A 16,288-nucleotide genomic window follows, 5' to 3' on the forward strand; every position below is an offset into this window, starting at 1 on the left:
GTGTTTGAAAAGCCAGACATGGTATCTTGAAGTACATACCTTCTGCTAGATCGATATACACAAGTACCGTGTCTGGGGAAGCAATGTCTGCACACCATCCAACATGTGTTTGTTTGAAGAGCAAGATGCCAGTGGTAATTCTACTTCGTTGGCAGATGTCTCTCAGCCAATACCATCGCCACCACCATCACCACCATCAATCAGTCATTCAGCCAGTCAGTCAGTCACTTCGCAATCTTCTCCTCATGCATCACGGAGCCGCCAGCCCCTCTCTTAATCTCGGCCTCGGCGGTGATCTCGTGCAGGCGGTGCTCGAGGTCGTGGCTGACGTAGCTGTCCCGGCTGGTGCCGACGACGATCCACGGCGCGTGCTCGAAGAGGTAGTTCATCTCCTCGAGCGGGCGGCGCGCCGTCTCCGGCAGCAGCAGCCAGAAGAAGACCGCGTTGGTGCAGTTGCACACGATGAAGACGTAGTAGAACCGGTAGCCGATGTTCGTCATGGCGATCGGGGTGACTTGTCCCTGTAGAAGAAAGAACACACGGGGCATCACATGTTAGCTGACGGCTAGCTTTGCATGTGAGAAGGGGAAGGAGAGGTGGTTGGGGGAGGGGCAGAGCTTCTTTATGTAGAAGAGCACGTACGATCATGGTGTTGAAAGCGAAGCTGGTCATGGTGGCGATGCTCACGCCTTTGCTTCGACTGGAGACATACAGAGCGTCAGCATCATCATCATCATCATCATAGTTGTCATCATCATTGAAATGGTATGGGTATATAGCTCGGTTGACTTACGTCCTCGTATCAAACACCTCGGCCGGGATGATCCACGACAACGGACCGCACGTGGCGCTGAAGGAGAAGTTGTACAGCCAGGTCATGATGATGAATCCCCACTGGGCACCGGTGTTGGTCGAAACGCCCGGAGGATACTTGGCGAGCAGGATGGTGGCAATGATGAAGGTCACCATGTTGCCAATATTGCCGAAGATCAGAGGCCAGCGACGGCCCGTGTGGTCGATGCAGAGAATGCACAAGAACTGGGCCACCAGAGCGATGATGCTGTTGATGCCCTGGTACTTGAGCGTGTTGTCTCCAGAGATGCCTGTCAGATAGATTGTCTACATGTTAGTTTTGGTGTAGCAACTTAATATCTTGTGAGGCAAGACATTACCGATCTGGCCGTAGATTTCGACCGAAAAGTACTGGATCGCTGAGACGCCGGTCATTTGGATACTGGCTTGCAGTGCGCAGCAAAGGAACAGCCGGCGGAAGGCTGAGCGCGACCGGAACAGTTCGAGATAGGACTTTGCTTCGTACTGGTGCTCGTGGGCAATGGACGCCTGGACCTGTTCGTACTCGGCAATCACCCAGGGATCCTTTTCGTCGCCGTGAGCGTGCAGCTGGGCCAGGACCTTTAGGGCTCTGTCCGGCTGGTCGTGGTCCATGAGCCATCTGTTGTTGTTGAAGGCAAGTGGTTAGCCCAACGAGATGAGGACAAGACTGGGGCAGAGGAGTCCTACCTGGGAGACTCTGGGAACAAGAATATCAAAAATCCCAAAAAGATGGCAGGGATGATCTGCAGACCGAGCGGAACTCGCCATTGGGCGCTGTTGTTTTTGATATGGACAAACTGGAGAATCCTTGTTAGTTGTGCCATTTCATGCTGAACAAAAGTCTTCGAAACCGACGACTATTCTAGGCACATAAGACAAGACGTACCGTAGCCCACGAGATCCACGAGGCCACCAGCGCACCCACACCCAGCATGAATTGCTGCAGGGCCGTGATGCGGCCCCGAATGCTGGGATGGGCCAGCTCGGCTTGATAGAGAGGCACGATCATGACGAGGAAGCCGACGCCCAGTCCGGCCAGGAAGCGGCCAGACCAGAGGTAGCTGATGTTCTGTGCACCGGTCTGCAGCCCGCCACCGAGACAAAAGATCACGGATCCCAGAACAATGGTCCATCGACGGCCGAGATAGTCGCCGCTGGGACCTGCCAGGGCGGCACCGAAGAAGGCTCCGGTCGTGAACATGGAGACAACCAGACCAGTCTGCGTGTCATCGGCCGCAAACTTGGCCTTGAAGGTGCTGCTGGCCACGACTTCGGCGATGACTCCCAGGTCGTAGCCGTACAGGTACGAACCAAGCGAGGCAAACACGCCGACGAGGAACTGGTACCATTTCGGTGGTAGACGCATGATGGGCGATTTGCCGAAAAAGTAGAGCGATAATAAAGCGGCCAAAGGGAGGTCGATGGTGATGACAAGAGTAGAAGAGTCTGAAGACCGACGAGACGGCCTACGTCGCAGACGAGTGAGGGCTTGCCTTGAAATAGATCGACGGAGTCCACAAGAAATATATAGACGAGGATGCCTCGCGCCGTCTCAACCCCATCACTCTTTTGAAACGATGAAATAATGGCCGGAGCAAGCTTCATTCAGCGCGTGATGCCTTCCCTTCGCATGATTCCGCAGTTTTTCCCAGTTGAGACAAACGAGGATCTTCCCTCCCTCTCTCCCCCGCCACAACTAACCTGCGGAATGTTCGAGTCTAGCGAGCCCAGGAAAACATGGGATCGCGGAGAGGCATGACTACATTCATCCACATACGCGCGGTCGAGCCTCGCATTCGCTGCTGACTCTTGGGCAATACCGAAAGCCCTCGTCGAAGCTATGTGCCGGGCGATCTCCACTGCGTGTGTGGCAGTTTGAAGCTCCGGCGGGGAAAAGAGGCGAGTCTCCCAGAATGGAAGTTCCCCGGTGGGATGGGAGGTCGCTGGTGTCATGCTCGTCAATTGGCTCCGCGGATGATATCCTGAATCCTGGTTGTTGCTTTGCTCGGCTGGCGGGTAATAGCGAATACCTCGCGTGGAGATCAAGCACCGACAGGTAAGAACTTTCCACCGTCGAGGTAGTCTCCTGTTGGACACGAGGGTCTCTTGAGCCCGCTTTTCCGGCCTTTTACCGACCAAGGCCAATCATACAGCTGGTCAATGGATTCACACCTGACTTCGAATCTTGCATTTATGAACGACCGCGTGCCCCCTGATACTGGATGGTAGACACCTGGGATTGCTGATATTTGCTTGAGAGGCGTGACTCCTGGGGATCAACAGGTCTGCAGTAAATAGGACATATCCAAGACGACACCAACTTGTGCCACAGCCAACATGGCGGCCCCATCAATAACGGTATTCCCTACCCGCAAGATCTCCAAGATCAACCGAAACATCTACTCGGGCTTCACGGAGCACATGGGTCGGTGCATCTATGGCGGGATATATGATCCCACAAATCCCTCCAAAGACCTGGTCGACTCTGAGGGGTTTCGAAAGGACGTGATCGAGGCCCTGAAGCCGCTCGACATCCCTGTCTTTCGGTACCCGGGAGGAAACTTCTGCGCCACATACCACTGGCAGGACGGGATCGGGCCGCGAGACCAGCGGCCCTCCCGACCGGAATTGGCGTGGGACAACATCGAGACGAACCACTTCGGCACGGACGAGTTCATGGCGTGGTGCAGGGCTGTGAACGCCGAGCCCTATTTGTGTCTGAACTTCGGGACCGGCACGCTCGACGAGGCCATGGCGTGGGTCGAGTACTGCAACGGCACCAAGGACACCTATTGGGCAAACCAGCGGCGGAAAAATGGCCACGACGCGCCGTACAAGGTCAAGTACTGGGCGCTGGGAAACGAAGTGTGGGGGCCGTGGCAGGTCAACCAGATGACCCAGGAAGCATACGCCGAGCGCGCCCTCCAGTGGGCGAAGGCGTTGAAGCTGCTCGACCCGAGCATCGAACTCATCCTGTGCGGCAAAGAGGGGCCCTCAAGCTGGGACTATTATACGCTGAAGTACTGCCTGCAGCCGGCCGGGCTGAGCGACCTGGGCGAGGAGCGCGTGCCGCTGATCGATATGCACAGCATCCACTTGTACACGGCGAGCACCGACCATTACGAGAACATGACGGCCCCGCTGGCCGCGGAGCGCAACATCGAAGTGTGCTCGGGGCTGATCGATTTGGCCTTCGTCGAGAACAAGATCCCGCCAGGCCAGAAGCGGCCGACTATCTGCTTCGACGAGTGGAACGTGTGGCTGCCCACGCGTGCCGTCGGCAGCAAGGGCGCCGAGGAGACGTACACGCTCTCGGACGCGCTGGCTGTGGCGGTGTGGCTGAACGTGCTGGTGCGCAAGTCCAAGGATGTAGGGATGGCGTGCATCGCACAGAGCGTCAACGTCATCAGCCCCCTGATGACCACGGAGACGTGCATCATCAAGCAGACGACCTGGTGGCCCTACGAGCTGTTCTGCCGCTTCATGAAGGGCCACCAGATCGCCGTGCACCTCGAATGCGACGCCTACACGGGACCGACGAGGCCGGAGTGGGTGAGAGCCCTCAAACCGACGCCGTGGCTGGACGTGAGTGCCACGCTCGACGACGAGGGCTGGGTCAACCTTTGCGTGGTCAACATCCACGCCGAGCAGGACCTCAAGACGACTCTCGGAGGCGTGGATGCCTCGTCATATGGTGAGGTCTACACGGTCACGGGGGCCAATCTCAACGTCACAAACATGGAGGGCAAACAGGAGGTCGCGTTGCAGAAGTCGGGATGGGATCCCAGCAAGTCCTCGACGTTCGTCTTCCCCAAGAGTTCTATGACGATGCTGAGGTGGAAAGCCTTCTAGCCCGACGAACGTCGAACCATTCCTCATGCCGGGATTATATTCTGTCGGGGATATATAGAATAAAAGGGGCTACACAGCCAGTAGCTGCAGTTAAAGCCGAGGGCATTCGTATCCAAGTATGAAGGTCCTAATCCATGTGTGGAAAGGATCATCTCCAAATTCAACCCGCTTTCCTGAGCTCTGCCAGCTTCATCAGAATATCGTAGTACTCTCGACTGACGCCCCAACAGGCTAGTCTCGTCCTCAACAGTCTTGCGCCTTCCAGCAGCACCTTCTGCGGTGCCTTGCAGATATCTCCCACGTTCGTCATGTGCCCGGACATGGTGTGGCCGTTGCGCACAAAGTGCTGTACCATCTCGTCGTCGCAAGGACGGTCCAGATGAATGAACTCGGGTCGTTCGTCCGAGGAGGACGTGTCTTCTTCGGAGTCTTCCTCGGAGCTGAGCGACGGACGTCGTGGTGGTGGTGACCTTGAGCCAGCCGTCATCGTGTCTTCATGCGTCGCGGACACAGAGTTGCGAGCCGAGGAACGTCGATCAGCAGGCGATCTGAGAAATGCAGGATCTGGCGGGATCGAGCCACCGGCAGCAGCAGCTTTCTTCCCTGGCCGTTCGTTGGCCTTGGCGATGAATTTGATCGGATGCTCTTTCCTCTCCATTCGAGACGGCTGGATGGGAGCGCCCGCGTCAGGGCCCCTCGGACCGCCTTCAGGTTCCTGGTTGGCAGCAGCATTGTCTCGCTCAAAGGCAGTCGACTTATAGGAGCCATATGTCCAGAGGACCAGGCTCGCCAGATAGACGGCAAACGGCTCGAAGAAGGTCATGGCGGAATACCGACGAACGAACCAGAAGACCGATCCCGCGTGCACCATAGCCAGACGAGCTTTGTGTTGATCCTCGCGCAGCCATCGCCACGTTATCTTGCGGATCTGGGGCAGCTTCGCACTGTTGCGTGGCTGGTAGCTGCCGTCATGGACGTAGAATGATGCCTTTGGAGAGCTTCCCACCTTGCCGATCAAGGAGAACAGCAAATCCTGTATCTCCTGGAAGGGTGTGAGGAGGACGATACGGGCGAGGTGGAGATGGAGGATGACGCCGTGTTCGAGGCCCGAAGCCTTGGCAACGATGCTCGACGCTTGCCAATGAAGCACGTCGAGGCAATCACAGGCGCTGTTGCGCCAGTTGGCGTAGAGCGGGTAGAGCGGGAGCCAGAAGTTGTCCTTTGAGGGTGTGTTCAAGAAGCCTCGAGCCTTGCCCGTGGGAACCCATTCGCTCAGTGGTTGCTTGATGTGCGTGCCTACCTCCCACGTTCGTTGATAAAGAGAGTGGATCAGCAAGATCTGTGACAATTCGCTGTAGGCCGGATCGACATATTTCTTGCTATAGAGCTTCTCGAGGGCTTCGCAGAGGGAGGGGGTTTCCGCCAGCTCTTGAGTTCTCTCCGCCCAGAGCTCTGGAGTGGTGGCACTCCAAACGGATTCGGAGCAAGGGAGAGGAGTTCTTGCATCGTCCATGTTACAGAGTGGACGTGCATTCGCCATATAACCCAGACAACAGTCCAGTAACCAAGCCATATAGCCCACGCGGCGCAAAGACTCCGCTCTAATCCATTTAGGCCAAAAATGCAAGCGATCTTCGACACTCCCGCCATTTTCTTGACCGTCTAGCAGATCGCTTTCCACAGAGAGCTGCAACACCCCGGATTCAAGACACCACCGTGAGAGATCTGCATGGTAGCGTGGCGACAGGGCCCTCAGCGGCTCGTGATCTGATTGAACTAGGCCGACAAGATTCAAGATGCGAGCCTGGGCGAACGGAATATCCAGCACGGCGTCTGGTACTCCGTTCACATGACTATCGATAGCTCGGCGCAGAAATTCTTGGAAGGCTTCCCGAACGTCCAGGCCAGATGTGGATTTTGAAAAGGAACTGCCAATTGTTGCGGCCGCAAGAACCACAATCCAATCGGATTGAGAACCGAAAGATGGCTGATGTAGCAGGGGAAAATCCTTGTGGAAGTTCTCAAAATAACCATCGATGCAAATATTGAACGCATACAAGGGTGGAAAAGCAGAGCTCTGAAATGGAGCGGGCGATGTCGTCTCCACACATAGATCTCGGAAGGCACTCAAAATCAGATCGTATGTGGCCTCCGGACAGTATTTCGTCGTCCTATTTGCCAACATGGTATTCCAAGAGTCCTCTGTCTCTGGAAATGCATAGCCGGTGCTCTGTTTTCGTGGTTGCGTAAAACGATCGGGCAGGAGGGACGTTTTCCTCTTCTTGCGCTTCAGGTCTGAGCTGGTGGAGCTGCCGTGGACCGATTTGGGCATGTATATACCGTCACTTGTTGAAGATGAAGGACTTTGTTCAACAGCCACGAGACGGGCACGAAACTCTCGAGGCTCGGACGAGTCGTTGGTTACGTCTTCATTCGCTGGATATATGTTTCCAGGTGCATTGAGTGAGAAGTCCACCATGTAGTCAGCGTTCAGGTTGTTTGACAGTGTGGGGAGAATAAAAGAGAAATCCTGTTCAAGCTCTGCATCGTATGGCGACGGGTAAATGCTGGGAGGGATCCAGTTGAGAGGTTCGTCGAACGTGCTATACTCAAAGGCCGCGGCAGGCTCAACAAATCCAGTACTGAACGGGGGGGCAAGGTAATCATTCCCGAAATGGCCGTGCTGTAGCATTTGAGTCGTGCCTGAGTTTGTCGGTTCTCCCCCTTGACCCGCCGACTGATGTCCCAACTCGTAGTTTGACAGAGGATTCTGTGCATTTTGAGAGGGGTCAGGAAACACTGTTGAGCTGGACAGTGTGTCTCCGCTCGTATGGATGTCCGAGGAGACCTGGTAACGGCCATCAGCAGCAAAGGCTAGCTGATCCAAGTTTCCGACTATTTGCTGCTTGGTGGCCGCGTTGTCGTTGGTCTTCGCTGGTTCGGTCGACAATGACGTCTTCCGACGTTTGTTTGGATAGATACACTCGAGCTGGCGAAGCTTGCACCTACCACATGGAAAGCCCCCTGAGCATCTAGATCTTGCTGTTGCACAGGCATGGCAAGCTCTGAATGTCCCAGCAGTGACTCGATGAAGAGGTCCTCGATCTTCTGTGGAATGATGATTTTTCTCGTGCCGAAGCAGGGTGTCGGAGCGCGCAAATGTCTTGCCACAAGACCTGCATGCTGCAGACCGTTCGGTAGATTTTCCTCCAGGCTTCTCTCTCATATCTGCTACAAGCCCGTGTTGGCGACGATCAGGGTAAATGGTTGTCAAGCAGAGACGGAGAGAAACTTTGGTGGAGAATGACAGTAAATTGAGGCCCAGACCTCGGCGGAGCTGCCTGACCGGGCAAAGGCTGGTGAGCAGCAGCGCAACCCCGTATTGTCAGGGGCGCTAACAGCATTAGTGGCTCTTGGGGTTACTAAACTGAAATGCGGGGAAGGACTCGGTAATACTTGTAAACATGAAGGATGTGACCATGCACGTGATCCAGATATTATCCCATATGTCAGAGCCTCTCTGCGCCGACGAAGAGAACGGAGATGAGCCGAGATTTGCACACCGAAGCAACCACTGGGAGCTCGACCCGTGGCACTGCCTTGTCGGCTCGGGCCTTGGCTGGGGGGACGCCCCGGGATGCCTTACGCTTCAAGTTGGTTTCAGCCTATGGTAAACCGTCCTAGTGAGCCCATCTAAAACCCTGTGGCACGCGAAATATTCTAGCCCCAAATTTCCAGCCTGATCACCACCACTCAAAAGACGTCGTCGCCTTCTCCCATGGACATGTTCTTCTTCCTCCTTCTGGTCCGGGAAGATGGCGAACTCAGATCAAGGGCAGGAGGCTGTCTATATCATGGAGTCGAGAGTCGACAATGGGCCTTTGTTGAAGACCGGCTCCGACAACGACAGTGTGCCATCCCACGATCCCAAAGCTTCTTGGAGTGCACGACAGCTGTTATCTTTCGGCGTTATTGGACAAGGCCTGCTGGATTTTCTCATTGCTCTCACCTGCGCCTACTTCATTGTCTTCGCCGCTCTGGTCTATACCAGGCGCGATCAGCCTGTCGACCAACAAGGAAACCAAGGTTTGCTTGAAGCGGCCAAATATGTGAGTTTGGCCATTGCCACAGTTCTGTTGTTTGCCATGGCTGTTACTGAAAAGGATTCTGACAGAGTCCGACCATTTTTCCCATCTTATTTTCTGCGGTCGCTGCCAAGTTTCTTAAGGCAATAGCAGCGGTCAAGCTCGAGAATGGCGCCTCCGTACTCGCTCTCGAATATCTCTTGCAGAGCCGGAGCGTCTTCAGCACTTTCATGGCCCCGATCACGTTGAAGACCGTCAACGTCCTCACGCCTTTTCTCTGTTTGCTGTGGGCACTCTCCCCACTGGGTGGCCAGGCCGGGCTTCGTGTCATCTCTACACACGAACTCTACTCGAATACGACGCAGAACTTTACATATCTCTCCTTTGTATCCAATTTCAGCAACCAAGGCGTTGGCTCGGCCTCGGCGGAACCGCTGATCCCAATTAATGCCATCTTCACCTCTGCTATCATCGGCTCGGCGAAGTCAAAGGGCCTGGCGCAAGATCAGTTCGGCCACGTCAAGATACCCGTGTACGAGAGTCTGTCAGCAAATGCCGGCTCAGATTGGAGGGCTGTGCCAGATTCTGGCGACGTAGAATGGAGTTCTCTCACAGGACTGCCCATCCATAACCTTCCATCAGCGGGAGTCTCACGGTTCACGATGAACACTGGTTACATGGTCGCCAGCTGCAATGTATCGGGCCACAATTGGACTGCTGCATACAGACAAAGTCTTGAACAGTTTGTTGGCTGGAGTGGTGCGAATTACGCTCTCACTCCAAACGAGTACAATCAGTATGCCGTAACTAACTTTACGTTCCGATCTCTCGACATTGACGAAGGCGATGATCTGCCGTCCGGGAAGATTCTGACCGTTGCAAACTGTACCGTCGGTATGAGTTACGTTGAAGTCCAGATCAAATGCGACGGTCAAACCTGTCAGAGTGTCGCTGCCCGACCTTCGGAAAATCCTGCTTCGCACCGGCTCAGCCCCAGCTTTACTTCTCTCGGTGTGGCTGACTGGACACCGATCAACGGTCTGGGTCAAGTTGATCTCTTGTACATGGCGTTCTTTCCGGATTTCACTAACGCCACCAACCCGACAGTGGGCTGCGACACTGTGTTTTGTCCCCCTAGTGCCATCGAAGCATACTTGGCGGACCCGTCGAATGTGCTGGTACAGACTTCCACCACCAAGCTGTGGAAGCTCGGGAACAAGACCATCTCCAAACGGTTCTCGCAGCTCCTCAACACCTACTGGATTGACAGCATCGCTCCCTCTGCGATATCAGGAAACTTCACCGTGGACCCAGGTGGCTATCGCCCGTACACCACGGATAGCACGCTGGGCACAATCACAACTGGCCAGAATGTCGTCAAGTGCGACTTCGGGTGGCTCGCAATCATGCTGGTGTGCTCGCTTGTGCTGTTCATCATCGGCTTGGCCACCGTCGTGCTGGGGGCGTGTCGGCGTGGGCCTGACGTGTTGGATAAATTCAGCTCACTTTTGAGGGACAATCCGTATGCGAGTTACGCCCATGTGTCATCCATGGAGGATGCGTCGGACCAGTCGAAGCGGGTAGGAGATCTGGTGGTTCGCCTCGGTGACGTTCGTCCCGAAGATGACCTTGGATATGTGGCAATAGGAGTGCTTGATAGTAATCACGTAGTGCAGAAGCTGAGTACGAGGAGGTCTTATGCCTGATTGGCGGCACGCAGCAGAACCTATCGTAGTAGAGATTCATCCTAATTGACGCTGCGGTGGACTCTACATATATACTGTAAATTTACAATATGTGCATGCTACCATTGTTTGTATGTAGCATATCGTATAGATTCATGAACTTACTAGCATTTCTGAACGCAGCACCAAAATGACCCAATGCGGTTTAGCTGAAAATGGATAGTCGATAAATCTGGGTTCGCTATTACATCAGTTCTAGTTAGTGCACTGATACACCCGTAACAAAAGTGTACGAATATTGTTGAAGGAATAGTCAGACTGACTGAGTAACTCAGACTTGCGAGTGTCAGATTGAGTACCGGGTCAAGAGCATGTTCTCTCGCCTCTCGTACAGGTTGCCTTTCCGGGCTGGTGATGACGCTCTGCACGCGCCGTCGATTTCAACGTTCAACCCCATCTAACTTCGGCGCCGATTCGCCGGTCTTGGCACCTCCGGCCAAAAACTAAATCTTCTTCCCCTCTTTTTTCCTCTTTGTCACTTGAACTTCTCCTCTACTTTCAATGCCGACCATTGGCTACAATGGATTCGTCCAATGCTCTCCGCAAGCGAGCACGGCCCTCCCCCGAGTTTCTCAGGGATCCACGTCGTTTCATTCGCTGTCCTGACAACGTGTGTCGGCGCTAGACCATCCGGTTCCTGAGACATCGACAACTCTCCTACCTTCCCATTTGCTCATGCTCGTGGCTGGCAGCAACAAGAGCTGAGACCAGCAGTCCAAGCTATCCAAACACTTTCTTAGAAGGGATTTTTAGGCCTTTCCCCCTCAACTTTCCCACCTCAATGCGGCAGCTCCAGCAGCTCTGGGACGGGACATGCCCGCCTATCGGCGGCCAGACAATGGGCTGCAGCTATAAAACTTGGAACAAGCTCCTCCCAGATTGCGTACCTCTTTTCTCCTTGACCTTCTCATGCACTTGAGCACTCGCTACTCCAGGTTCTGCGATCCTACACTCGCTCTCTGATTGCGAACAGCGTTTCCCAAATATAGGCCAAACAGCTTGTTCGAGTTTCAGCTCAATCGTCGAATCACGGTCGTCTTGCCTATTGCTACTACTCTTAAGCTTCACAGAAACCAGATCCCTGCCAAAATGCGCTTTCTTGCTGTCGCTGCCGTCGGGCTGGCTTCCCTCCTCCATTTTGCGGCGCCGCAAGATCTTTCTGGTCTTCCCGCTTGCGCCGTATGTATCATGCCACACTCGTGCTTTTCGACCAGCTAGGACTGAGACCAGACGTTGCAGGTGACCTGTGCTGTCAACGCCATCTCCAGCACTGGTTGTTCAGCCACCGATGCAGCATGCGTCTGCACGGCGACCAGTTTCCTGAGTGGAGTGTATACTTGCATTTCCGGTGCTTGCAATGCTACTGACATAGCGGGTAAGCTCCAGTCTTATTTGAAGTGTCAGAGTCGACCGAATATGAAGCTGACCTCCCACTTCTCTTCAGCAACTCTCCAATTTGCCGAACAATACTGCGGCTCGGCAGGCGTCAGCATCACCCTTCCCACGGCTTCCCCATCTGCTGGCCCGACTTTCACCCCAAGCTCAAGCAGTGTTCCCGCATCGACCTCCGCGACCTTGACCAGCAGCTATGTGCCGGCGAGCGTCACTCCGGCTGCAACCTTCACTGGTGCCGCGCAGATGCTGAAGCAACAGTGGGCCAACGTCGCTGGTGTCGCTGGTGTCGTCGGACTGGGTGTCGCCGCTCTACTGTGAGAGGCGAGTGAAAAGAGAGGGATTCGATCTGGATAATTGAGAGGACAGAAGGTGGGCTGTGGGAGATGTTGGAATGGATTAATGGTGCTGGAGTCATGAGGAGCCGAAGATATTGATGAAATTATGACGCAAAATAAAAAATAAGCAATACTAGTTCTATGGAAACTACCACGATGGTCTGGATACTATTCCTGCATGAAATAATCAGTGGGTGACTGAGCTGTTTGGACATTTTGTTTCATGTACGTACGTAGTAGTAGTTCTCCGTAATCATAATAATCCCCATTGCACCCTCATAATTCAGCATTGAAGCATCCGTCTTGAAGTCTGTCCAGAACTGGACAAATTTGGTGAAAGTCCTTATAGATAGAGCTGTGGGTAGTTGTGGTATTGCTTGACTATATGGACCTGAATACGACTGGAAAATGCAGGAACGACTGCGAACCCTGGATCGGACGGTTCCAGGAGGTCACGTATAGCTGTAAGATCTCGTTCCTCTATAAGGGCTTTTCGAGATGCGATATACTAAGGGTTCTAAGGCGGAAAATGGTCTTCATGAAGCTTTTTAAGGGACAGCGCTGTTAGGTCGCGTATCCCTTCCTGACCTGTAACGATCGACGGGGATATTTGAACGAGTGTACACTCACTATATATGATTTATATGGGGAGATATCTAGCGTATATAGGCACAAGAACTCGAAACACAATATGATTTCCAAGCATAGCGGTTACCCCAGAACCTATGAAGACCGATAGGTATAAGTGAGTTGTGTGAAGCATGCGATACCAGGGCTAAACAGGTAGTGGCTATGGGGGCTTGTGAGAGCGACATATCGTACCATGGTGGCCCAGGGGGCTCATGAGTTGGACACTATGCAGGTTGACCGTGGGAGCCCATAGCCGCCCTAGGCTTTACTGGGCTAAGCGGGACCCTTTGCCGATGTATGGTTGTTGCTTGCTTTGATAGCCGGATGGGGAACAACATTTGCCCGAGCACTCCTCTCTGCTACCAACTCTCCTTCATTCAATCTGCTACATCAAGTCTCTAACCAAGGTACGAGGTACTCCTTGTCGTCTCACCCTCAAGCTTCTTGGCGATGTCTCAGCTATACCAAGTGACAGGCCCTGGCATTTTTGCCTTTGCAAGTTGCTTCGCCTGCGAGCCCACGGTATTGTTGGATTGGCGGACAAAGCAGGCAAAAGGCAGACTGTCAACGCCCAACGGACAATGCACAGACCTCCCGTGAATGAGAAATCTGGTCGTAGGAAGAAAAAACCAACAAAAACCGGTGGTGTTAACTGATCATCAGGATGTTCAGTTCAGTTCCTACAGGGGATGCAGCGCGCGTCGGCGGTCTCCGCGCCCACAAAACCAAAATTCCTTTGACTTTGGCGCGATTGGATACGATTTCACATTCTTTCACCTCTTATCAAGTCGACGACGACCCTGATCACGAACACCTACTTGGCACCCAATGTCCACATGGGAAATATAAAAATGCATGCCGGTAGTACATGCCTGGCTGGACTGGTAGGGAACTAACTCCTCGTCTTTTTTCTCTTGGATATCTAGAAAACTCCTCGCCCCATCTGATCGCCTCATATACCTCGTCTACTACATATATACTTAGAACTTACTTCTCCTACTTAACTCCCAATTTCAAGCAAAGGAAAATACCTCGAAGCGAAATTTTTAAGACAAAAGGATGCCACGGGCCCAAGATCTGGCAACGGCGCTGCTGAGCACGACGGAGAAATCCATTATCCCGCTGACAGCCAAACAAGTGTCGCAGGGGTCGAAGCTGTTCGGGGCGGCCGTGCTGGACCGGGCAACGCTGGCACCTGTGGTATGCGCAACCAACAACGAACGCGAGTCGCCGCTGCTGCACGGCGAGATCAACTGCATCCAGGAGTTCTTCCGGCTGCCGCGCGAGCAGCGGCCTGAGACGTCAGATTGCATCTTCTTCGCTACACACGAGCCCTGCTCGTTGTGCCTGAGTGGCATCACTTGGTCGGGGTTCAACGAGTTCTACTACATGTTCACCTACGAGGACAGTCGGGATTTGTTTGCCATTCCATGTAAGTGTCCCCTCATTCCCTCTAGCACAACAACTTGGCAAGATATTTCACAGAGAGAAAAAGAGAAGGAGAGAGAAAGAGGAGGGAGAGAGGCTGACATCTTCAATTCCCGCCACTCAGACGACATCGACATCCTGAAATCCGTCTACCAGGTCCCCTCGCCCGGCGACACCGAGGAGACCCTGGCGGCCAAACCGCTGTACAACCGCAAGAACAAGTTCTTCACGGCCCAGTCGCTGGCGGACCTGATCGACAGGGTGGAGGACGAGGAGGCGCGGACGACGCTGAAGAGCGAGCTGGACCGGGTCAAGAAGATGTACGACCAGCTCAGCGCGACGTATCAGGAGGGAAAGAAGGGCGGGGCGACGACGAGCAGCTTCTTCCAGTGATGCATTATCATGCTTTCAACCAAGTTTTGGAACTGTGAAATGCAAAAAACCTCGAAGGGTCATTTCTTCGTTGTTCGTTGTTCATTTTTTCTTTGGGCACAAGACAGCGGCTGCTAGATTCTACTATGGTATTTTGAACCGAATCCTACTTTTTTGCCCTCTGCTATCTGACAACCACGTTACGTACAACTTCCCCTATCAATATCGTATGTACATCCCCCAAATCCGGGATGCGCCCCCTCCTCTTCCCCAGCCCCGGCCACCGCTGATAGACTCCAGACTCAGTCCCTGCGAGGGTCCGTCGGATAGGGTCGACGACTCCCAACTAGTAGTAGTAGTGGTGGTGATGGTAGGAGGAGTAGTAGTCGTATCCTCTCGCAGTACTGTGTTTTTAGCCCCCTTCCCAGTATTAGCACCAGCGACCCTAACCCAGTTCGGGGGCGGCATGGACTGTCATTTCGCCGCACCTCTCGCATCGGGGTGGGAGAACATGACACATTCAAAGTTGTGGCCGCTGGGACTGAGGATGAACGCCGCATAGTAGCCTGGGGCATATTCGGGCCGTTCGCCTGGTCCGCCGTTGTCGGTGCCCCCTGCCTTGAGTGCCGCGGCGTGGAAGGCGTCGACTTGTGCGCGATCTAGAATTGTATATAGAAAAAAAAGGGCCCGTCAGCCCCCATCGCATCGTATCGGTAATCAGAACGAACGAAACAGCACCACGTGCTCGGTAGTCACATCGGGGGTTCTTTATACACACCTTTAGCGTGCAGAGCCACATGGTTCCTCAGGATCTTGTTCTCATCAGAGATGGGCTGCCGCTCCTCGATGCCCGTCACCCACAGCCACGGCCCAAACTCGCCCAGGCCAACCACACCGGGGGCAGGGCGCATGACTTCCTTCAGGCCCATGTGCCCAAATGCGGCGAGGAGGAAGGCGACCTCGTCCTCGACTTTGCTGAACGGAACCGGGTAGGCCAGGTGGTGAAGCGACATTCTGGATCAGCTGTGCTATGCTTGGGTGGACCGATGGGCAGCTTGCTAGTTGTTGGTCACTGGAGGGAGGGGAAGTCGAAAGTTCTTTGATAGAGAGAGGACGAGTACAAAACAATAGTACTTAGTAGTTCGTAGTGGTAAAAGAAGAAGCATTGGATCGAAGAGCAGAGCGGCGGGGGGAGATGATGAACCATATCTAAATAATACCCTTTTCCACGGAGTGCCATGGGTGCTTTGCTTGGGGGACTAGGATCAGCATGGTAGCAGTCAGTCGTCTTGAAATCTACTGCCCCTCCCTATTCATTCATCGATTGGACCTTTGAAAGCCATTTTTATCTCTCACACGAACAAAAAGCCAGCAATCTCACGTGTGACCGTGTCGCTTTCGCGCATGGTCTAACTATGCACCACGCTCTGTCTTTTCTTTCCCCCAGTTCAATCGATCGGCTCGGCTGGGTTCTCGCACGTTGTTTGTTAGGTCTCCCGAGCGCCACCCACGCCGCGCCAGGCAACAGTCGCCTAAGCGGCTTGGCGATTGGACACGCCCAGCCTGTTGCCTGAGGGTGCCTGATTGAACCTGCACCCATCGATCGGAGACG

At 54.0% G+C, this 16,288-nt stretch overlaps 7 protein-coding genes across 7 annotated transcripts; 4 read left to right on the forward strand and 3 right to left on the reverse strand.

Moving 5' to 3' along the window:
- Nucleotides 1-224: 224 nt before the first annotated feature.
- Nucleotides 225-2,200, reverse strand: AYL99_06430 (hypothetical protein; the record flags this gene model as incomplete). The annotated part of the gene is made up of 6 exons (XM_018837939.1): nt 225-521; nt 643-700; nt 794-1,103; nt 1,173-1,453; nt 1,522-1,631; nt 1,721-2,200. 6 exons carry the CDS (start codon nt 2,198-2,200, stop codon nt 225-227), a joined length of 1,536 nt encoding a protein of 511 aa, XP_018692499.1.
- A 971-nt stretch (nt 2,201-3,171) lies between these two features.
- AYL99_06431 (hypothetical protein) lies at nt 3,172-4,686 on the forward strand (the record flags this gene model as incomplete). Its single annotated transcript, XM_018837940.1, has 1 exon — nt 3,172-4,686. One exon carries the CDS (start codon nt 3,172-3,174, stop codon nt 4,684-4,686), a length of 1,515 nt encoding a protein of 504 aa, XP_018692500.1.
- A 160-nt stretch (nt 4,687-4,846) lies between these two features.
- AYL99_06432 (hypothetical protein) lies at nt 4,847-7,743 on the reverse strand (the record flags this gene model as incomplete). Its single annotated transcript, XM_018837941.1, has 2 exons — nt 4,847-7,642; nt 7,696-7,743. 2 exons carry the CDS (start codon nt 7,741-7,743, stop codon nt 4,847-4,849), a joined length of 2,844 nt encoding a protein of 947 aa, XP_018692501.1.
- Nucleotides 7,744-8,501: 758 nt separating this feature from the next.
- AYL99_06433 (hypothetical protein) lies at nt 8,502-10,477 on the forward strand (the record flags this gene model as incomplete). Its single annotated transcript, XM_018837942.1, has 2 exons — nt 8,502-8,795; nt 8,861-10,477. 2 exons carry the CDS (start codon nt 8,502-8,504, stop codon nt 10,475-10,477), a joined length of 1,911 nt encoding a protein of 636 aa, XP_018692502.1.
- A 1,128-nt stretch (nt 10,478-11,605) lies between these two features.
- On the forward strand, nt 11,606-12,229 carry AYL99_06434 (hypothetical protein; the record flags this gene model as incomplete). Its single annotated transcript, XM_018837943.1, has 3 exons — nt 11,606-11,695; nt 11,756-11,891; nt 11,961-12,229. The coding sequence occupies 3 exons, from the start codon at nt 11,606-11,608 to the stop codon at nt 12,227-12,229; spliced, it is 495 nt and encodes a 164-aa protein (XP_018692503.1).
- A 1,706-nt stretch (nt 12,230-13,935) lies between these two features.
- Nucleotides 13,936-14,697, forward strand: AYL99_06435 (hypothetical protein; the record flags this gene model as incomplete). The annotated part of the gene is made up of 2 exons (XM_018837944.1): nt 13,936-14,308; nt 14,429-14,697. The coding sequence occupies 2 exons, from the start codon at nt 13,936-13,938 to the stop codon at nt 14,695-14,697; spliced, it is 642 nt and encodes a 213-aa protein (XP_018692504.1).
- A 391-nt stretch (nt 14,698-15,088) lies between these two features.
- AYL99_06436 (hypothetical protein) lies at nt 15,089-15,689 on the reverse strand (the record flags this gene model as incomplete). The annotated part of the gene is made up of 3 exons (XM_018837945.1): nt 15,089-15,096; nt 15,165-15,335; nt 15,455-15,689. The coding sequence occupies 3 exons, from the start codon at nt 15,687-15,689 to the stop codon at nt 15,089-15,091; spliced, it is 414 nt and encodes a 137-aa protein (XP_018692505.1).
- Nucleotides 15,690-16,288: the final 599 nt, after the last annotated feature.

The sequence above is a fragment of the Fonsecaea erecta genome (assembly GCF_001651985.1).
Source record: "Fonsecaea erecta strain CBS 125763 chromosome Unknown Scaff5, whole genome shotgun sequence".
Classification (NCBI taxonomy): Eukaryota; Fungi; Ascomycota; class Eurotiomycetes; order Chaetothyriales; family Herpotrichiellaceae; genus Fonsecaea; species Fonsecaea erecta.